Source organism: Triticum urartu, chromosome 6 (genome assembly GCF_003073215.2).
Source record: "Triticum urartu cultivar G1812 chromosome 6, Tu2.1, whole genome shotgun sequence".
NCBI classification, from domain to species: Eukaryota; Viridiplantae; Streptophyta; class Magnoliopsida; order Poales; family Poaceae; genus Triticum; species Triticum urartu.
This window is the reverse complement of record NC_053027.1, coordinates 461,367,609-461,391,004: the sequence shown is the minus strand read 5'-3', so window position 1 is coordinate 461,391,004 and position 23,396 is coordinate 461,367,609. Positions and strand designations below refer to the sequence as shown.

At 51.0% G+C, this 23,396-nt stretch overlaps 1 protein-coding gene across 1 annotated transcript; it reads left to right on the top strand.

Annotated features, from left to right (window-relative positions):
• Window positions 1-8,465: 8,465 nt before the first annotated feature.
• On the top strand, window positions 8,466-10,694 carry LOC125514205 (pentatricopeptide repeat-containing protein At1g31920). Its single transcript, XM_048679492.1, has one exon. The coding sequence runs from the start codon at window positions 8,726-8,728 to the stop codon at window positions 10,571-10,573; it is 1,848 nt and encodes a 615-aa protein (XP_048535449.1). The 5' UTR covers window positions 8,466-8,725; the 3' UTR covers window positions 10,574-10,694.
• The last annotated feature ends 12,702 nt before the right edge of the window (window positions 10,695-23,396 follow it).

Below are 23,396 nucleotides of genomic sequence, written 5' to 3'. Positions count from 1 at the left end.
GAGTTTAACAGTTACAGCAACCACTCGGCATTCCGAGGCAAATTTAAGGCAGGTTTAAATCTCAAAGTTTGTTCATTCGGCAGGAGGAGGGTTGGCAGGTTCGACGAATTCGTCCAAGTCAATTCCATTTGCAATCCGAGTGGCACCAGCGATGAAAGTCTCCATAAAGGACTGGAAATCATGTCTTTTGGTGTTGGCGACCTTGATCGCCGCCAGCTTATCTTCGTGGGCTTCCTTGCAGTGGACTCTTACCAAGGACAACGCCACGTCAGCACCACACCGGGAAGAGGACTTCTTCCATTCTTGCACTCGACCAGGGACCTCGTTGAGTCGAGCCATCAGAGACTCGAGGTCATTTTGAAGCGTTGCCCTTGGCCAGAGTGATGAGTCGATCCGTGAAACTTCCACATTCAGACGAGCAAGGTAACTTGTAACACTAGCGACGCGGGATTCCAGTCGAAGCACATTCATGGCAGCCTCGTCGCCGACTGGAGAAAAAATACGGTCCAAACCCATCTCGATCCGTCCAGTCTCCACGTCAAAGTTTTGGCAGAATTCTGCAGTCAAGGAGTTAGTGAGTCGACTGGACAGGACTAACTTGCAAGCAGTAAACCAGTCAGAATAAAAGGAGTACCTTCCAGCATAAGAAAGAGCTTCTTGGCGAGAGTTCTCAGATAAGCTTCCACGTCATTTCTCTTACGAGCCATGGATTCCAGCTTCTCATTCAGAGCCACCTTATCCTTCTTCAGACGAGTTGCCTCTCGGCTGGATTCAGTGAGAGATGACTTCAGCTTGCTTACTTCTTCTTCCAACACTCCGACTGAAGCCAGCTTCTGGTCAGCAAGGGCAGTCTTATCTTGAGCCTCCTTCTGCGTAGCTGCAAGGTCCAAGTCCTTCTTCTCCAGAGCCAACCTCATTTTCTCTGCAAAATAAGCAATCGGATCAAACAAGAGATCGAAGAAATATTTTAAAGGACGATCGACGTGAGCAGTCGACAGGCAGTTACCTTCCATACCAGCAACTTCATCTTGAGCTTTGTTCAATTTTTGTTGGGCCAGCTCCAAGTCAAGGTTGAGTTGCCTCTGCTTCTCCTCAAATTCGGCAAACTTAGAAATGAGAGTACAAGATTTCTGCAGAGGGTAAAAGACATATCAATCGACAAGATCAACGATTATTTACTTCCGAGTGAATAAAACTTCAAAGTTTACTCAGACCCCAGACGACTGCCCGCAGTCGACCGCAGTCTCGGGGACTACACCCAGCAGGTGCACTTGGCGTGCCCCCACTAATTCAGATTCCACTCGGCGGTCCGCCCGGGTCGAGTAAAAAAATAGAGAAGAACTATTCAGACCCCGGCCGACTGCCAGCAGTCGACCGCGGTCTCGGGGACTACACTCAGTGGGTGCACTTGACGTGCCCCCACTGGTTCAGATCCCACTCGGCCGGTCTGCCCGGGTCGAGTGGAAGAAAGGAAAGTGAAAAGAAGTACTCAGACCCCAGCCGACTGCCCGCAGTCGACTGCGGTCTCGGGGACTACACACACCCAGTGGGTGCAATTGATGTGCCCCCACTGGTTCAGATCCCACTCGGCCGGTCTGCCCGGGTCGAGTGGAGGAAAGGAAAGTGAAAAGAAGTACTCAGACCCCAGCCGACTGCCCGCAGTCGACTGCGGTCTCGGGGACTACACCCAGTGGGTGCACTTAGCGTGCCCCCACCGGTTCAGATCCCACTCGACCAGACCGAGTGGAAGAGTGCAAATACTAAAGACAACAAAACACCTAGTGGGTGTACAGATTCGACGCAAACAATAAGAGATTGTATGAAAGAAAATATTTCAGGTAGCATATCCTAATAGAACAAGATCAGTCGAAATTCAACTTACCTGGACATTGGCCCGAAGAGCTGGGCTGGCATCGTACGCAGCCTGGCTATTGTCGTGCACCGTCTTCATCCGCTCCATCATCACGCTAGCCTGACAGATGGCCTCCGCAGTGGCGTTCGACTAGCTTTCCGGAACATGATAGTTGGTGAAGAAGGGGGCAGACGGCCCAGATGCGGCGACTTGGAGCTCCGAGGCATGAGGTTGGACGGCTGAAGGAAACACTGGTACAATCGACGGTGCGGGGCGCTCACTCGACAATGGGATAGCAAAAGTTACAGAGGCTCCACCCACATCTTCAGGCTGTTGGACGGTTGGTTCTGTCCTCAGTCCCGGCTGAGATGTCTTGCCAGCCGCTACTTTTTTGTTCCTTCTGGGCCTCGGGGCCACATCTTCATCATCATCCGGAAGCTTGATAACGTTGAGTGGGGCTGCAAATAAATCAGTCGACCCCAAGTGAATCTCCAGAATTTAATCGACCAAATAATCAAGAACAAGATCACGAGAATTGTATCTGGGTTGGAGGTAACCGCATCTTCCATTTCCTCGTCTCGGTATTGGCGGGAGGAAGTTCTAGAGGTAGCAGCACTGCAAATGTCAACATTCAGTCGGTTACGTTCTGTTGCTCGAGTCGACCAAAGGATCAGGTCAGATGGTTACCCAGAGATGGTGAATGGTCACTTTGATTCTGGGCAAAGCCTTCGGCGATTTGGAGGATGCGGCCTTCAATGGTTTCGGCGCTGGAGGCGGCACAGTCTTGGGCTGTTTCGATACCTTCTCGGTCGGCACTGGAGAAGATGTCCGAGGGCGCTTTGAAGACTGCCCAGTTGGTGCGGCCACCAGGTCAAGGGTGCTTGCCGGGTCATGAGCGTGCTTGGACCTCCTTTCTCTGCGAGGAGGCGAGTCGACCTCTTCTTCATCACTCGGGTCGTCGCTCTCCTCGTTCTCCTCTGCATCCGAGTGCCACTCGCCACTCTCGCCCCCGCTCGCCTCTCCCTCGACATTTTGCTCCTGCACTCCATTGGGCATTGAGTACATATCAACAAGAGCCTGAAAGACAACGAACAAAAGAAAGACAGTCGACCGTCAACCGTCAACAAGATGCTACATAGTAAATCAAGAAGACACTCAACAATGCAGAATCCTACCTGTTCCAGCTGGCGCAAATGGTCGAATGGAACCACCCTCCTGGACCCCCGGGGATTATCCTTGTTGCCGATAATACCTCTCAGCCACTACTCCACCGTGTCCTCACTGACATCCTTCGGGTGGATCCGAGTGGAATCCTCGAGTCCCGAGTACATCCACATCGGATGGTCATGAGCTTGGAGTGGTAGGATGCGTCGACTGAGGAAGACCTCCAGCAGGTCCATACCGGTCACTCCGTCGCGGACAAGTTGGACAACCCGCTCGACCAACACCTTCACCTGCACCTTCTCCTCCGGGATCACTCTCAAGGTGGAGGGATTCTCCACTCGAGCCATGGAAAAGGGGGGAAGTCCAGTCGACTGGCCTGAAGTCGGCTGGTCCTTACAGTAGAACCAGGTCGAGTGCCAACCCCGGACCGAGTCAGGAATGATCATAGTTGGGAAAGTGCTTTTGTTCCTCATTTGAATTCCAAGACCCCCCGCACATCTGTATCACGTGCGTCCTCTCGTCACTCGGGTTGTCCTTCTTGACCGTCTGAGAGCGACATGTGAATATGTGCTTGAAGAGACCCCAGTGTGGTCGACAACCCAAGAAGTTCTCGCACATGGACACGAAAGCGGCAAGGTACACGATGGTGTTTGGAGAAAAGTGGTGGAGTTGAGCCCCAAAGAAGTTCAAGAAACCGCGAAAGAAAGGGTGGGGGGCAAAGAAAACCCGCGGTCGACATGGGTGACAAGGAGAACGCACTCACCCTCCTGCAGCTGCGGCTCAGTCTCGTTCCCCGGGAGCCACGCCGATTCGTGGGGGATCAGTCCCCCCTCAACCAGGTCATCGATGTCATCTTGACTGATTGTCGAGCGGATCCAGACGCCCTGGATCCAGCCAGGCGGCAGGCCGGACCTCAACGAAGATCCGTCCCGACTGGTCCTCTTCCCTTTCTCCTTCGCCGTCGCCTTCTTCGCACGCCCCAACGCCACCGTCTTCTCCTTCCCCATGGCAGCGAACCGAGTTCGAGCAGGGCGACGACGCCGAGAGCGGAAGTAGGCGCAGCGGAGAAATCTGAGGAGGAGGAAGAAGAATGGGGGCGCACTGTTCAAAAGCCCCGGTCCGGTGCCTTATATAAGGTCACTTCCGAGTGACTGACTTGTAGGCCCGGACGATCTTATCAAATCCCGCAACAGTCGCGCGCGCGATACGTGGCAAAAAAGGTGGCGCGGAGATTGAGGCAGCCTGCCTAATCCGTCCTGATTACTGCGGCCTCCCCCGCCCGGCGCGCTTCCCAAAATTCGAATCCCGTGAAATCCGCAGACGGCAGAACAACCCGTCAGACGGAAGATTTTTTTCCATATCAACACTCGAAACTTAACAACGAAAGTTCACTCGACAAAACCAAGAATGGATCAAGGCGACTGAACAAGCAGTTGAAGCCATCATATGTTCATTCGACCTCTGGGTAAGACATTCTCAAAGCACAAAAGCTGAATCAGAGGGATTATCAACTCCTTCTCCACTCGAACCCTGAACCATTCAGGGGCTAATGATGAAGCTATGTACCTAGGGTAGGGTCATAGACCTGACCTAGACATCCTCCCCTAGGACATCACCCTAAAGCCAGGATCATTCAAAGGGTACCATCATCCACTCGGCCAGAGACGTTCCACTCAGAAGAATCAATGTCACTCGACCGTCGCAGAAGTCACTCGACGGGCAGAAGAGCTAAAGCCACTCTGCATGAACAACGGTCGAGCATTTACTTATAGGCTTAATTGTCATTTATAGCACTTTAGTGTGGGCGTTACCAGTAACGTTCTCTCTTCAATGTACCTTAAACCCTCTGTGATGTGGGCTGGCTGGGGTCTTGGCGCACTCTATATAAGCCACCCCCCTCCACAGGCACAAGGGTCCGCACCCCCTGTAACACATACGCATATAATCCAGTCGACCACCTCAGGGCTTCGAGACGTAGGGCTATTACTTCCTCCGAGAAGGGCCTGAACTCGTAAAACTCGCGTGTACAACTCCTCCATAGCTAGGATCTTGCCTCTACATCCCTACCCCCCCCATTCTACTGTCAGACATAGAACCACGACAGGCGCCACCAGAAGCGAGGGGGAGAGACCCTCCCTCCTTCTTGTTCTTCCTTGACCTTCTCCCTAGATGGGAGAAGGGTTTCCCCTCTGGTCCATGGCATGGGAGGGGCGAGAGCCCCTCCGAGATTGGATATGTCTCTCTGTCTCTCTTTGTTTCTGCGTTCTGAGATTCCGCCCTTTCACCGTTTCTTATATTCCCGGAGATCCGTAACTCCGATTGGGCTAAAATTTTAACACGATCTCTATCCAGATATTAGCTTTCTTGCGGCGAAAGAAGGGCATCAACCTCCTTACAGGGTGGCCACGAGGGCCCAGGGCGCGCCCCCCTGCCTCGTGGCCCCCACGGGAATCGTCTCGCGTTGATTTTTCTCCCCAAAAATCACATATATTCCAAAAAAAATCTCTGTCAGTTTTTATCTCGTTTGGACTCCGTTTGATATGGATTTACTGCGAAACAAAAAACATGCAACAAACAGGAACTGGCAGTGGGCACTGGATCAATATGTTAGTCCCAAAAATAGTATAAAAAGTTGCCAAAAGTATATGAAAGTTGTAGAATATTGGCATGGAACAATCAAAAATTATAGATACGACAGAGACGTATCAAGCACTTCTACCTTCTATGTCAAACAATTTGCAAAGGCTATGGTAGAAGTGTTTGGTGCAGAGTACTTGAGAGCTCCCAATGCTCAGGAACTCAGAGACTGTTGGAGATGAACAAAGCTCGTGGATTTCCAGGTATACTAGGGTCCGTCGATTGCATGCATTGGAAGTGGGAAAATTGCCCAAGAGCATGGCATGGATAGTTCAAGGGTCGCGGGAAGGATGTCACTATCATTCTTGAGGCCGTTGCCGATCAAGAAACATGGTTTTGGCATTCATATTTTGGGATGTCTAAATGTTGCAATGACATCAACGTGCTCGACCGGTCACCTCTTTTTTCCAAGTTAGCAAACGGAGAAGCACCACCGCTAACCTTCGAAGCAAATGGCCGCACATATAACTACGAGTAGTATCTTGCGGATGGCATCTACCCGAGGTGGAGTACTTTTGTCAAGCCAATTGTAAAACCCCAAGATAAGAAAGAACTCATCTTTCACAATGCACAAGCGGCGACTAAGAAAGATGTTAAGAGGGCTTTTGGGATTTTGTAATCCCAATTTGCTATTGTGCGTGGATCATCTAGATTCTGGGATAAAAAACTCTTGTATATCATTACTGCTTGCATGATCATGCATAACATGAACATTGAGAATGAGAACATGATCATTGAGAATGAGCGTGGACAGGGTTTAGATTACACCTTCTATCACTTGATAGGCATACCGTTATGCCTATGAGAAGATAGGAGCGAATCAAACGCTTCATGAAGGTCTATAATGAAATTAGAGACTGATGCACAAGATCAACTTCAGAAGGATTTGTTAGAGGAGTATCGAAAATATCATCGTGAAAGAGGCACTTAGTTTCATTTATTTGTTTGTTGTATTGTGCAAAATTATGTTGTATGCTTGTTGCATTTGATCTTGTGAATTTGATGAACATTGTAATAATTTGATATTATGAACATGTGCAATTTTTAAGTCGATTGTCGGATTTGTGCGGCTGAACAAGGCCATGCGGCCGGCAGCCGGTTTTGTATATCTACCTTGCGTCTTTTATTGAAGTTGCTCTTTTACGTCTTCGTTTTGCATCTTTTGTTAGAGTTGGTACTATTTTGAAGATGAAAAAAGTATTTTTTGGATTTCCTATTTTACACTTTCAAATTAGCATCTTCTACTATTTAAGATGCTCTAAAGACCAAGCGGCCTACTTGATAAGCTACCAAAAATTGCTATCAATGACACGTACTGAAAAACTGAGATAGCCATGAAAGATCCGATCCTAAATCTATTTCTAGGGCAGATCCAAGTCTTAAGAGCAATATAATAGGGCGACTCATTTCATCTGCGGTCGTTCGTTTGAGTCGGCGCAGACAAAAAAGCCGGTCCAACGCGCCGACAAAAATGGACGTGTGTCCGTTTTCGTTCGCCTGCCGACCCATTTCCGGTCCATTTCTTAGACTGATTTGCGTCGGCACGGACACAAGACGGATGCGCGCGTTCTCCCTCTTTCCTCACCGAGTCCGCTAGTCGGTGGTACATTGGATTCACACCATCGCCCGCCTGCTACGTCGCCGACGCCGTCGGCCATTTTTTCAGATAAAAATGGATACATAGATAGTTTTAGCGTACACAGATAAAAGAAAAGACCACTACTCGTCGCTTTCTGACTCCGACTCGGTAATGTCCTCCTCCGACGTCTGAATGTAGGCGTCAGCATACGCCTCGTCTTCAAAGTCTCAACCCGCCGTTTCTCGTGGCTTCAGTTTCAATTGAGCTGCCTGCTTCCGCGAACACTTGTCCTCCCGATAGGCGGCTCGCCCCCTCATCCTCGAGTCCCTCTCCAACCTCCTTTGCTTGTAGAACTGGCGCTCGTCGACGATGTCCTGCGGGAAGCCTCCGCGCCACACCACCAAGGCTTCCACGTCCTTCTCCGCGATGGCGAGGCGACGCTGCCGCCTCCGGTGGACACGACGATCCTTGTCGGTGAAAAGCCGCGGGAGAGGCGCCAGATCCTGCGCCCGCTGGCTCGACAGGTTGGGAAAATTCATATCCCGACGAGGCCTCAGGAGGCGCCACGCCGACGCGTCGTGCGCGCGGGCCGCCTCCTCTGCGGTGTTGAAGGTACCGAGGATGAGACGTTTCTCGCGAAACCAGATCTCGGAGTAGAAGGCGCCGGAGCGGCGCTCGCGGACTCCGCGAAAATCCGAAGCACCCAGGCGGCGGATCGATATGGTGGCGCAGAGGCGGCGAGAGTGGGCGGCGGACAGAGTGTGGAGGGAGCGCCTTCTTTACAACGAGCACCGGCCGCGACGCGCACGCGAACCTTTCCCGCGCGCTGGAGCGCCAAAACCAGCACACGCTAGGCCGCTTTTCCCCGCGCACGTGAACCTTTCCTGCGCACTGGTGCGCCAAAACCAGGGCGACGGCAACGCGCGCGGTCATGAAATGGATCGGCCTGTTGGGCACACTGCCGACCCAAAACTAAAAGAGGACGGATGGCGGACGGTGACCGGGCGGCCGACTCAAATAGACAAAAAAAGGATAAAACCATCATCCATTTGGATCGGTCCGTTGGAGTTGTTGTAAGTAACAGGAGCGATTAATTAGACCTTCGGAGTATGGCCCCGGCTGCCATCCTGTGGCAGTGTCGCTACTTGCCCAGTTGGCCGGGCAATGGACCTTATCCTCAGCCTAATGACGCCGTGACAGCATCCATTCCGCCCATCTGCCATTTGTCCGCTCCATACCCCTGGATGACATTCCACAGCCCATGAAAATCCCAGCACCGCTTCCCAGCCACGAAATCCTTCCACCCCGCGCAGTTCCATCTCCGCATCGAGTGAACAACGAGGAAGCTAGGAGAGGGACGTGGGATTTTCACTCCTCGCGGTAACCAATTCGTGTGGACGGCCGAGCTCCATGTTAGCCACTCGTTCGCAGTTCGACGATGGTACGGTCTCACTCTCATCGCCCCTGTTGTTCCGCACGCCGATGGTAGTGCCATGGTGGGAGGTCTAGTGCTCCCCCAGCCGCAGCACCAGGCCGCCACGCCAAGAACCTCCGCCCCGGCGCCGGCGACGACCACGCAGGCGCTGGAGCAGGCGCCATGCTGCGCCACGGTCTCGGCGCGGCCCGTGCGGGGCCTGGACGAGGTCAGGAAGGCGCACGCGAGGAACTTCAAGCTCGGCCTCGACCGCTCCCCGCCGCACCTGCGGCCGCTCCTCGCGGCGTGCGCGCTCGGGGAGTGGCCCGGCAGCATGGAGTACGCGGCGGCCATCTTCTCCACGCTCGACGAGCCGGAGGCGTTCGACTACAACACACTGATGCGCGGCCACGTCGTCGGTGGCCGCGACCCCGCGGCCGCTCTGCGGCTGTACGTCGACATGCTGAACGACGGCGTCGAGCCCGACGGCTACACGTTCCCGTTCGTCCTCAAGGCGTGCGCGCAGCTCGCGGCATTGCGGCAAGGGAGGCAGCTGCAGGGACACGCCGTGAAGTTCGGGTTCCTCGGGCACGACGACCACGCGCAGAACAGCCTCATCAGCTTCTACGGCAAGTGCGGCGAGCCGGAGCTGGCGCGCCGGGCGTTCGAGCAGATGGAGGCCGGGGAGAGGACGGCGGCGTCCTGGAGCGCGCTGCTCGCGGCGTACACCAAGGCCGGGTGGTGGGCTGATTGCCTCGACTCATTCGCCGCGATGGCGCGCGACGGGTGGAGGCCCGACGAGAGCTCCATGGTGAGCGCGCTCTCGGCGTGCGCGCACCTGGGCGCCTACGACGTCGGCCGGAGCGTCCACTGCGCGCTGCTCAGGAATACCGTGACGCTGAACACGTTCATGGAGACGTCCCTGGTGGACATGTACGCCAAGTGCGGCTGCATCGAGAAGGCGACGGCGGTGTTCGACGGCATGGACGGCAAGAAGAACGAGTGGACGTACAGCGCCATGGTGTCCGGCTTGGCGTTGCACGGGGACGGGCGTAAGGCGCTGCAGGTGTTCGACGCGATGATCAGGGAGGGACACCAGCCCGACGAGGCCGTGTACGTCGGCGTGCTCAACGCGTGCAGCCGCTCGGGGCTGCTCGAGGAAGGCCTCCGGTGCTTCGATCGGATGCGGCTCGAGCGCAAGGTGGCTCCCAACGCGCAGCACTACGGCTGCATGGTGGACCTCATGGCCCGCGCCCGGAGGCTGGACGAGGCGCGCGCGCTCATCGGGAGCATGCCCACGGGTCCCACGGACACGGCCTGGCGGAGCCTGCTCAACGCCTGCCGGATCCACGGCGACATCGAGCTCGCCGAGCGCGCGCTGCGGGAGCTGGCGCGCCTCGGCGGCGCCGTCAACGCCGGCGACTACATAATCCTCGCGGACATGCACGCCAGGGCCGCGAACTGGGACGAGGCGGCCGCGCTCCGGACGGAGGCGGTGGAAAGGGGCCTAGCGCAGGCGCCGGGGTTCAGCGCCGTGGAGGTGCACGGCGAGATGCACCGGTTCACGTCGCAGGACCGGTCGCACCCCCGGACGGCCGACATCTACGAGATGCTCCACCAGATGGAGTGGCAGCTCCGGTTCGAGGGCTACAAGCCAGACACGTCGGAGGTGGCGCTGGACGCGGACGACGAGGAGAAGCGGAGCGCCGTCGCCGCCCACAGCCAGAAGCTGGCCATGGCGTTCGGGCTGCTCAGCACGCCGGAAGGCACTCCGGTGAGGGTCGTCACCAACCTCCGGATGAGCAAGGAGTGCCACGCCTACAGCGCGCTGATATCGGAGATCTTCGGGAGGGAGGTCGTGGTCAGGGACCGGAAGCGTTTCCACCGGTTCCGGCGTGGCACCTGCAGCTGCGGGAACTATTGGTAGCGCCAGGCATTAGCTGTGAACTCTGAGATTCAGATGGGATGGTGTAAATATGGGCAACTCTAATTTTCATCCAAGCGCATGCGATTGATTTATTTGTTGTGAATGGATTATATGGTGCGGATCAGTGCAGCAACGTGTGTAATGTTACACCAAGATGGTTAAGGTTCTTTGTGATGAAACCAACCAAACCAGATTTCAAGTCCTAAACTTTACATTAGTGCTCGTACTTGTACACCGACTACTTTTCCGGATTTGCTATTCTTAGTGCATTTCACCTAGCGCCCGAGGTCAAGACAACGACTAGGCTTCACCGGCAGTGAGCCGGACCGGCCACGACGTGGCTGACCACGAAGTTGCAGGTGGAGGTGAGCCGGAGGTCCACTCGTGGCAGCGGATAGATGGATGGCCGAGCGTGGCGGCTGCATGAAGAAACTTATATAGACTACTAGCACATATGATCGTGCGTTGGAACAGAAAAAATTGATGTTCTGTACAAATATAATGTCTCATAGCACCGCATTCGCTATGAAAATCATATTACAATGCAACATCTTTTCATAAAATGAACATAAAAAATGCAATTTATCCACATTTATATTTTCTTTGCCGGGCGTGATCTCCTACTAATTCCATTTAAGTATAATCCTTCCATTAATTACCATCTATTTAAGTATATTTTCTTCCATTAATTCTACCTTTATATCTCAAATCCTTCCTTTAATTAGGTCCATCTATTTGAATATTCTATTTATCAAGTCCACAAACTTTTTTTAATTTATTTCATTGGTTTACCATAATCCTTTCTTTAATTAGCCGCATCCGTTTAAATAATGTATTTAGGCTCACAATCCTTTATTTAATTAGCTCATTCGCTTTTAGTTAGCTCGCCCTAACCATGAGGACTGCTCTCTTTTGTTTTAGCCATCTATTGGTTGATTGCTTGGGCCGTTCATATTTTTTTTATTGCTTGGGCCGCTCATATATTTTTTGGTGAGAATCATTGTAAAAGAGCAAGGTGGGATTAGGAAACTTGAAAGATGCTGATGCGGAGCATCCTACGATCATCCCCATGTACACTTCGACTACTCCCCAAGCCCCAAGAGGACATACGATAAGACCTCGACCATACGCCATTGGACACAAGGTGAACTCACTCCTCTTCGATCCGTCACTTTCCACATATGAGACATGGCTACTACCTTATGCATGGACCTTGTGTATACTCACGCTCATACGAGATGACCATGGAGATTCAAAGGACCAAGGCCAAGCATGGAAGAGAAGACGGAAGAAAGGAGAAGAAGAAGAAGACGGAGAGGCCGCTGGAGCCAGGCCAGACATCCGGACCGCCGTTCGGATCATCCGGGCTCAGCCGGATCATCCGGACCCACCCCCAGATCATCCGGACAATTGCGTCCGAAGACACCCGAACCTTGTAGAAATCCCCTCGACGGAGCCGGATCATTCGGACGAGGTCCCGGATCATCCTGACGTTACCCAGATCATCCGGACCCTGCCTACGCGCGTGACTTGGGCCGAAGCCCGTGTACCCCTTCGCCCCTCACTTACCCCTTCGTGGCTTAGCACTATATATAGACCCCCTCCTCCTTCTAGTGAGGGTTAGCAAGGTAGTAGCTCATTAGAGATAGAGCTTTGCTCATCCATACGGATCTACTCCACGAGAGAGACCGCGCGCCTCTACGGAGAAGATCCATCTTGGATTCAAGACCCCCTCACGGGTGACCCCCATCAAGACCTTCTCACGGAGAAGAACCGGTTACCTATGTATCTTTCTTTGTTGGATTTGGATCGTGTATCTCTTTGTGTTTCGAGGATCTAGCACATGTGTGATTGTTTCTTGTTGATTTGAGTGATTCCTCTCTTTCCCCTCGTGTTCTTCGTGTTATTCGTGGGATTCCCTCTATTTCGTGAAAGATCGGTCCTCTAGGGTTCTACCCTACATCATCTTGGTATCAGAGCCATGTTTATCATGAATTTGGAGTCCCCCCGCCGTTTTCTAGCCTTGTTTTGCTTGATTTCGTTCTAAATTCGAAAATCCCCACAAAAATAGCCCCAATTTTTTGTGATTTGTTGGTTTGATGAAGTTTTGTTGATTTTGATCCATGAATTTGCTTGATTTCAAGTGGATCTAGCATCTCCACAAGTTTCCCCACCTTCCATCCACGAAATCTCCTCAATTTTCCCCCCGAAATCATCCATTTTTCGCCCAAAAATTCGTCCCCAAGAGGAAATCCCGAGCAGTTTAACCTGCCCGGATCATCCGGAAGTACTCCCGGATCATCCGGATCCACCCGGATTAGCTGGACCATCTCCCGGATGTCCAGGCACCACAAACGGCAGAAATCCGATTGACGAACCCGGATCATCTGGACCTACTCCCAGATGTCCGGTTAACCCTGAAACTGACTGTGCTGAAATTTTATTTTGGACATAACTAATTCATCTGGAGTCCGTTTTTGATTTAGCTCGTTTCGAAGCTCTTGACATCCCCCTTCCTACAAAAATACTACCATCACTATTTGACTCCATCAAATTTTTGGAACTTTGGCATCTTTGCCTGTCGGGGGAAATCGACACCTATAGGGTCACTGGGATCCCTTCTACGGTTGGCGGGCGCGGGGTTGTGCGAAGAGCGGGTCTGACAGGAAGCACACAGATCGTTTACCCAGGTTCGGGCCGCAAAGATGTGTAATACCCTAGTCCTGCTTTGGTGGATGTATTTGAGTGTTCTTGTGTTCTTGAGCTAGCTACGAGGTGCAACTTTGCCCAAAAGATCTGAATCCCTCTCATGGACGCCTCGGGCCTCCTTTTATAGGCGAAAAGGGGTTGCTACAGTGGCACACAGGAGGTGGAAAGGTCTACAGTAGGTGAGTCTATCCTCTGGCCCCATCGGAAAACGCATTTAATGCACTACCAACGTGCCCCTCTCACTTTATCGGGGACGCCAATGAAGCACGTCCCAGCTGCCGCCGCCACGCCTGGCTTCGACACGCGTCCGGGCTGATGAGGCATCGTGGCGCCACGTTGGCTGGCTGTTGGGCTGGCGCGGTGGTGGAGCCTTCACGAAGATCTGCATGCCACCACGCAGGTGCTTGCTGAGTCAGTGTAGAGGCCGCGCGCTGCCACGCAGGCGTCTGCTCAGCTGGTCGAGATGGAAGCTGTATGGGAGCGGTGGTGGAACCTTTGGCAGACACGGGCCTGGCTGCGGCCCCACAGGCGTCCTCGGCAAGGGCCTTGCCGAGGGCCCGGCAAGGGTCTCGCTGCGGCACCACGGTCGTCCCCGGCAAGGACCTTGCCGGGGGTAGTCGTCTTTTGGTCCTCATATGATCTTGCGTATCTAAGATCTCTACAAAGATCTGCATGCCGCCATAGAGGTGCCCCCCAAGCCTTGGTTCCAACATGGTGTTGGAATCCCTTAGGCTCAAGGGTGGCACGCTCTGCTGGCGTTAGGCAAGTTGCCCCAGCAAGGATCTTGCCGAGGCTGCGGAAGCCACCCCGGCAAGGGTCTTGCCGGGGGAGTCCACCTCGCCCTCTTGCTCTCTTTGCGCCTTGGGTCTTGGCGTTGCTTTGGTCGTATTATGCTTCGGTTTCCCTCCGGCTTCCCTCCTCTGCCTTGTTAAGTGTGGCCGCGGGCGCGGCTCTGACTGCTCATGCACAAGTAAATGGGTTAAAAGGAGAGCCCCTACTTTTGTACACCGACATTGCCTAAGGCCACTACCATATCATCCGCATTACCACCACCGACTTCCACAACCTAACCCATTTTGATCCCCATTGCATATGTGGTTGTTTGAGTTGTGACTTAAGTCTCCTAAGGTGTTTTGGCTACTTAGGGACGGTTTCTTCTTCACCAACCACCATCACCACTTCCGCATAACCTTGCCCACCATACACTTCCGCCACCCCAACTTAACCCAATTTTGTTTGTGTTGTGAGTTGTGTCTTCTAAGGTGTTTCGGCTACTTAGGGACCGTACTTTCAACTCCGACACTGTGTATAGCCCATCATACCCTTCCACCACCTAACCCCATTTTGACCGGGTCCCCACCGATACTTCCGCAACCACCACCACATTCCACTACCATAATTTGACATTTGCCTTTGGAGATTTTAAGTTCGCGGTTTTTTCGTTTCCTAAGGTGTTTCGGCTAATTAGGGACGGTTCTACATCAAGAACACCACCACTCATCATCTCTAAGGACGGTAACCTCGACGACATCATTGTATATTCCCCTTGCAATTGCATTGTTAACCCCTAGCCCATTTTGCGTCACTTGCCTATCGATACTAGCCATTTGAGTATTGCCGGCAACGTTACTTGTGCACATTAGTGATCCGTACCTCCCATTGCATATATACCATATCATCTAGGTATCATCATATCATCTCTTGTGTCACAAGATTGTTCCCGTATATACACAATTGCTATCTTGGTTTGTGCATCGTGGCCATACAAAAATAAGAATAAGCTTTTAAGCAAAAGAGAGAAAGAGCAAAGAAGCTTGTAAGCAAGAGCCATAGCATCATACCACATTGCATAAGATTGTCATATCCGATCATCTTGGATCATCTTGAGAAACACCAGGAACCATACATACATAGCATACTTGGGATAGAAAGTTGATATATCTTTGCATCTTATAGGTCGTGCACAAGTGTCGTATCCGCCTATAGAGCAATCGTGCTAGCGTCTCTCTTGAGTTGTGTGATACGTCTCCAACGTATCTATAATTTTTTATTGTTCCATGCTATTATATTATCTGTTTTGGATGTTTATGGGCTTTATTATACATGTTTATATTATTTTTGGGACTAATCTATTAACCGGAGGCCCAGCCCAAATTGTTGTTTTCTTGCCTATTTCAGTGTTTCGAAGAAAAGGAATATCAAACGAAGTCCAAACAGAATGAGACCTTTGGGAGAGTTATTTTTGGAACGGAAGAAATCCAGAAGACTTGGAGTATACGCCAGGGAAGCTTCGAGGAGGCCATGAGGCAGGGAGGCGCGCCTGCCCCCTGGGCGCGCCCCCACCTTCGTGGGCCCCTCGTGGCTCCCTGACCGACTTCTTTCACCTATATATATCAATAAACCCTAAAAACATCGGGGGCCAGAATAGATCGGGAGTTCCGCCGCCAGAAGCCTCCGTAGCCACCGAAAACCAATCTAGACCCGTTTTGGCACCCTGCCGGAGGGGGGAATCCCTTTCCGGTGGCCATCTTCATCATCCCGGTGCTCTCCATGACAAGGAGGGAGTGGTTCTCCCTCGGGGCTGAGGGTATGTACCAGTAGCTATGTGTTTGATCTCTATCTCTCTCGTGTTCTTGAGGTGGTACGATCTTGATGTATCGCGAGCTTTGCTATTATAGTTGGATCTTATTATGATGTTTCTCCCCCTCTACTCTATTGTAATGGGTTGAGTTTTCCCTTTGAAGTTATCTTATCGGATTGAGTCTTTAAGGATTTGAGAACACTTGATGTATGTCTTGCATGTGCTTATCTGTGGTAAGAATGGGATATCACGTGATCCACTTGATGTATGTTTTGGTGATCAACTTGCGAGTTCTGTGAACTTATGCATAGCGGTTGGCACACGTTTTCGTCTTGACTCTCCGCTAGAAACTTTGGGGAACTCTTTGAAGTTCTTTGTTGTAACACCCTCGATGCGACTATAGCTCCCACGTGTCGAGGCACGACTTAGAGACATAATCGCATTGAAGGCATATGTCGCAAGTTAGGCAATCTTCACAACATCCCATGTAATATAAATAATAAAGGGGAGATAACATAGTTGGCTTACACTCGCCACGTCAAACAAGTACATAAATAACATTACATCATCCAAACACTCATGGCCCGACTACGGCGCCAAAATAAAAGAGAACCCAACATGCGACAACGGTCCCGTTCACCCCCAACTGGGCACCACTACTGATCATCGGGAAAGGAAACATAGTAACGTTGAGAGTCTTCGTCGAACTCCCACTTGAGCTCATACGCGTCTCCTGGAGCGGAATCATCAGGCCCTGCATCTGGTGTAATAGTAATCTGTGAGCCATAGGGACTCAGCAATCTCGCACCCTCGCGATCAAGACTATTTAAGCTTATAGGTAAGGCAAGGTAAAATATGAGTGGAGCAGCAGCAAGCGACTAGCAAATATGATGGCTAACTTATTCGCAAAAGAGAGCGAGAAGAGGAGGCAAAGCGCGAGCGAGAAACTAGAGAGCAACCTGCGCAAACATTACTCCAACACCGTGTCCACTTCCCGGACTCCGCCGAGAAGAGGCCATCACGGTAACACACTCGGTTGATACATTTTAATTAATTAAGGTTCAAGTTATCTACAACCGGACATTAACAAATTCCCATCTGCCCATAACCGCGGGCACGGCTTTCGAAAGTTCAATCCCTGCAGGGGAGTCCCAACTTAGCCCATGACAAGCTCTCACGGTCAACGAAGGAATAGACCTCCTCCCAAGACGTTCCGATCAGACTCGGTATCTCGGTAACTCAAGACACTTCGACAGGTTAAAACAAGACCAGCAACACCGCCCGAATGTGCCGACAAATCCCGATAGGAGCTGCACATATCTCTTTCTCAGGGCACACTCAGATGAGACATCCTACGAGTAAAACCAACCCTCAAGTTTCCCCGAGGTGGCCCCGCAGTCTACTCGATCGGACCAACATTCAGAGGAGCACTGGCCCGGGGGGGTTTAAAATAAGATGACCCGCGGGCTCCGGAAACCCGAGGGAAAAAGAGGCTAGGTGGCAAAGGGTAAGACCAATGTTGGGCACTGCTGGAAAAGCTTTAATCAAGGTGAAATATCAAGGGGTTCCCATTATAACCCAACCGCGTAAGGAACGCAAAATCCGGGAATATAACACCGATATGACGAAAACTAGGGTGGCAAGAGTGGAACAAAACACTAGGCGAGAGGCCGAGCCTTCCACCCTTTACCAAGTATATAGATTCATTGATATAGCAAGATAATATAATGATATCCCAACAAGTAAATAAATGTTCCAACAAGGAACGGCCTCCAATCTTCACCTGCAACTAGCAACGCTATAAGAGGGGCTGAGCAAAGCGGTAACATATCCAATCAACGGTTTGCTAGGACATGGTGGGTTAGAGGTTTGACATGGCAATTTGGGAGGCTTGCAAGCAAGTGGTAGGCATCGTAGCAATGGCATAGTAAAAGAGCGAGCAAACTAGCATAGCAAAGATAGTAGTGATTCGAGGGTATGATCATCTTGCCTGCACAGTTGTCAGAGTTGACTGGATCCTCGAAAGCGAACTCAACGGGCTCCTCGTTAGCGAACTCGTCTCCCGGATCTACCCAAACAAGACAAACAAGCAACAAGGATACAATCAACCACGTGCAAACTCAAACAACACAATGCAAGGATGATATGCTATGCGGGATGCGATGCGGGATGCAAAATGCAAGATATGACAGGAAATGCATGAACCTGGCCTCAACTTGGAAAACCAAGTGTGCCACTGGAAAGATGAGATGAAATCGCTTGAAAACGATATAAAGAACGCCGGAATCGGAGTTACGGTTTGGAAATGGCAAGGGATTCAAATATGGCCCCGGTCTGCGATTTACAGCAAGTAGGCATCTAAATGCAACGAAATGATCATGCTACAACAACCAAGCATGACAACAAAATACATGGCAGGGATGCACACAAGATGCTTAACAAAAGTCTAGCACTGAGCTACGGCCAAATCATCCATTAACAGGTTCAAACAAGCATGGCAAAAATGCATATGACAAACAGATCTCAGACTTAGTGAAATCAACACTTGTCTGGAATTTCAGATCAGATAGCCCTCTTCGGAGCAACAAAACTACATGCTACAGGACCTGAACATGGCAAAGTAAAGCATGGAATGGAGCTACTCAAAGAGCTTAACAAAATTTCCTTAGTGACCTTGAGCCAAAAGGGATCAGAAAATACAATTGCAAGCATGTGAACATAGCAGAAACATAATCAGTTTTTAGACTTAGTGAAAAACTGACACATGCTGAAATATAACTCAAGTAGGCATGTTTACGAGCTCGATGCACTCACTACAGAGCAATTCATGGCCAGACAAGCATACATCCATCAAGAAGGCACAAAATGCAAGTTAGATATGGCAAGAACAATGGCATAGCATCCACGGATCAACTACAACATCACCGGCAAAATTGCAAACAAGTTGACAATCTGCCCAGATTCATAAAGTAGCAAAAGTAGAGCTCGATTGACTCAAGCTAGGGTGCTCCATAATTTTAAAAGAAGACATGGATGGATAGAGCACTACAAGGTTAACAAAACATCCTTACTGATCATCCTCAAAAGAGGCACGGATCACTAGGAAACAACACGAACATATGGCATCATGAGATGAACAGCTCCAGGACTTAGTGAAATTACTAAGTCCCTGAAAACAGAATTAGCAAGTGCACCACTTTGCAAGCTTGCACAAGTCACCACACACATCCTAAAAATACATGGGTTGCACCTCTGGAGAGATGACAAAACACTTAACAAATGTAGAACTCGCGGGCATATCATGCACACATTAATCATGGCAAAAATGACAAAAGTGCTAAACGGAGTAGCAGATCTGACAATTAACTCAAGTAGCCCTCTTCTAACAGCATTTCGGGCATCAAGATGAACTCAAAAGAAAATGATGCAATGGAATGAAATGATGTACTCTCTGAGATGAACATTTTGGTATGCTATATGCATGAATCGGAGCTATGGATGCAGAGTTACGGAGCTACGAACATGAGCACTTGGACTAGGGTTAGGAACAAAAGTCAACCGAGAAATATCTTCAGATCCAGATTTACACGCTTCCCGAGGCGGCGGTGGATCTCGCCGGAGACACTGTAGACGACGGCGGCGGCGGGCGCGGATGGAGCGGCCGGGCTTCCCACCGGCGGCGAGGCGGCCGGCGGAGGCGGGGGTTCGGTCGCGGCGGCTTTGGGCGGCAAGGCGCGCGGGACGGAGCGGCGCGCCGGTGTCGGGACGCGTCGGCGGAGCTCGCCGGGGAGGGGCGCGGTGGCCGGTGCGGCGACCTGCGGCGGGGAAGAGAGGCGCGGGGCGGTGCGACTCCCTCAGGCGACGGGGCGGCGAGAGGCCCGGTCGGGCGGCGGGGAGGGCCGACTGCGGGCCGGCCGGGCCGCGGGCGGTGGCGGCGGCGGCTTGCCACGTGGCAGCCCCTCAGTGGCTGCGGGCGTCGGCGGCGGTGCATCCAGCCGGAACGGACATGTCCGGCCGCGCGAGGTGGAAATTAGGGTTTTCGGGGGGAGAGGAAGATCCGGATTTCGGGGGGTGTTTAAATAGGCATAGGGGGAGTTAGGAGAGTCCAAATGAGGTGCGGTTTTCGGCCACGCGATCGTGATCGAACGCTCTAGATGATGGAGCAGAGTTAGGTGTGTTTTGGGCAAAATTGGAGGGGTGTTGGGCTGCAACACACACGAGGCCTTTTCGGTCCCTCGGTTAACCGTTCGAGTATCAAACGAAGTCCAAATGGTACGAAACTTGACAGGCGGTCTACCGGTAGTAAACCAAGGCCGCTTGGCAAGTCTCGGTCCAATCCGGAAATGTTTAATCCCCACACACGAAAGAAAGCTAGAAATGACCACCGGAGGAGAACGAAGCGCCGGAATGCAAAACGGAAAACGGGGAAAAAGCTCGAATGCATGAGACGAACACGTATGCAAATGCAATGCACATGATGACATGATATGAGATGCATGACAACGATAACAACACACGGAGACAAAGACCCGAACCCGAGAAAATAAAATAACTTAACGCCGGAAATGGCAAGAGTTGGAGTAGAAATTGGGAAAGTTATATCTGGGGTGTTACAACACTCCACCACTACGTAAGGATCTCGTCCCGAGATCTAGGACTGAAAGAACGCTGGGTACTCAGAACGGAGGTGATCCTCGCGTTCCCAGGTAGCTTCACGGTCGGAATGGTGTGACCACTTGACTTTGAGAAATTTGATCGACTTGTTGCGAGTCTTGCGTTCAGTCTCTTCAAGAATAGCAACTGGGTGCTCACGATAGGAGAGATCTTCTTGGAGCTCAATGTCCTCGAAGTTGACGGTGCGGTCGGGAGTCTTGAAGCACTTTCGAAGCTGAGAGACATGGAACACATCATGAACATTTGCAAAGTTTGAAGGAAGCTCGAGTTGATAGGCGAGGTCGCCTCTCTTGCTGACAATCTTGAAAGGTCCCACATATCTAGGGGCAAGCTTCCCTTTGATACCGAAGCGACGAGTACCTTTCATAGGAGAGACACGGAGGTAAACATGATCTCCGATCTGGAAAGCCAAATCGCGGTGCTTACTATCATAGTAGCTCTTCTGACGGGATTGGGCTTCTTTGAGGTTATCACGAATGACTTTGCACATTTCCTCTGCCTTTGTGATTAAGTCATTACCCAAAAGCTGACGTTCACCGGTTTCAGACCAGTTGAGAGGGGTACGGCACTTCCTGCCATACAGAATTTCAAAAGGGGCCTTGCCCGAACTTGCTTGAAAACTGTTGTTGTAGGAGAATTCATCATAAGGAAGACAATCCTCCCACTTCATGCCGAAGGAGATCACACAAGCCCTGAGCATATCTTCAAGAATCTGGTTGACACGCTCGACTTGACCGCTTGTTTGAGGATGGAAAGCTGTGCTGAAGCGGATGTTGGTGCCCATGGCCTTCTGAAAAGAATCCTAAAACTTCGAGGTAAAGATGCTGCCATGGTCTGAAGAGATCACTTGAGGAATACCGTGCAGAGAGACAATATGAGAGGTATAGAGTTCCGCCAATTGAGCTGCAGTGATCGACTCTTTGATAGGCAGAAAATGAGCCACTTTGGTGAGTTTATCGATGACAACGAATATAGCATCATTGCCACGCTTGGACTTTGGAAACCCAGTTACGAAGTCCATTTCAATGTGGTCAAACTTCCATTCTGGAATGTCAAGAGGTTGGAGGAGACCTGCTGGCCTTTGGTGTTCTGCCTTCACTCTTCTGCAGACATCACATTCATTCATGAATTGAGTGATCTCGCGCTTCATTCGAGTCCACCAATAAGCTTGCTTGAGGTCCTGATACATCTTCGTGCTCCCAGGGTGGATGGAGAGGAGAGAATTGTGAGCCTCATTCATGATCACTTTACAAAGGTCACCTTTGGGTACAACAATACGATCCTCGAAGAAGAGAGTGTCCTTGTCATCAAGGCGGTAGCACTTGTACTTGGACTGGCTCTTGGCAATCCCAATCTTCACCTTTTTCACCATAGCATCAAGAAGCTGGGCTTGGCGAATCTGGTCTTTTAAGGTAGGAGAGACTTGAAGGTTGGCGAGGAAACCTTGAGGAATAACTTGCAGATTAAGTTTGCGGAAAGCTTCACAAAGCTCGGGTTGATAAGGCTTGAGAATCAGACTATTGCAGTAAGCCTTCCTGCTCAAAGCGTCAGCAATCACATTGGCCTTGCCTGGAGTATACTCAATACTCGGATTATACTCTTGAATCATTTCGACCCATCGAGTTTGCCTGAGGTTGAGATTAGGCTGAGTGAAGATGTACTTGAGACTCTTGTGATCAGTGAAAATGTCCACTTTTCTTCCCAATAGAAGATGTCTCCAAGTCAAAAGAGCATGCACAACTGCCGCCAACTCGAGATCGTGAGTGAGGTAGTTCTTCTCATTAGGCTTCAACTGGCGAGATGTATAAGCAACAACTTTCTTCTCTTGCATAAAAACTGCGCCAAGACCTTGGAGAGAGGCATCACAAAAGACCTCATACGGCTTGGATTCATCAGGCGGAGTCAGAACTGGAGCAGTGATCAATTTCTCTTTCAAAGTGTTGAAAGCAATATCACACTCCGGAGACCAAACATACTTGACGTGCTTCTGAAGAAGATTAGAGAGAGGCTTCGCGATCTTAGAAAAATTTTCAACGAATCTTCGGCAATAGCTTGCGAGACCGAGAAAACTGCGGAGTTGCTTCACGTTCTGAGGAGGTTCCCAATTCACAATTGCAGACACCTTCTCAGGATTCACGGCAATGCCCTTGGCAGAGATGATATGACCAAGATAAAGAACCTCATCAAGCCAAAATTCACACTTGGAGAACTTGGCGTAGAACTGATGTTCCCTGAGCTTATCAAGAACCAAACGCAAATGCTTGGCATGATCTTCCTTGTTCTTCGAGAAAACCAGAATGTCGTCGAGATAGACTAAAACGAAGTCATTGGTGTAGGCGTTGAAGATGAAGTTCATCATGCGAGAGAACGTCGGAGGAGCGTTAGCGAGGCCAAAAGACATGACAGTGTATTCATAAGAACCAAAGCTTGTCCTGAAAGCCGTCTTGGGAATATCTTGCTCACGGATTCGAATCTGATGATAACCCATATGGAGATCAAGCTTGGAGAATACTTGGGCACCTTTGAGTTGTTCGAACAGCTCATTGATGTTGGGAAGTGGGTATTTGTTCTTGATGGTCTTCTTGTTCACTGGACGGTAATCAACACAAAGTCGGTCCATTCCGTCCTTCTTCTTCACAAAAAGAACACCACAACCCCACGGAGAAGAAATAGGCCGGATGAGACCCATTTTCTCTTGAATATCGAGTTGCTTCTTCAGCTCCTTCAACTCTTCAGGACCGAGCTTGTAAGGACGTTTGCACACAGGTTCCGTGCCAGGCTCAAGATCAATAACGAATTCAACTGGCCGGTGCGGAGGCATTCCTGGAAGTTCTTCTGGAAAGACGTCTTGATATTCGC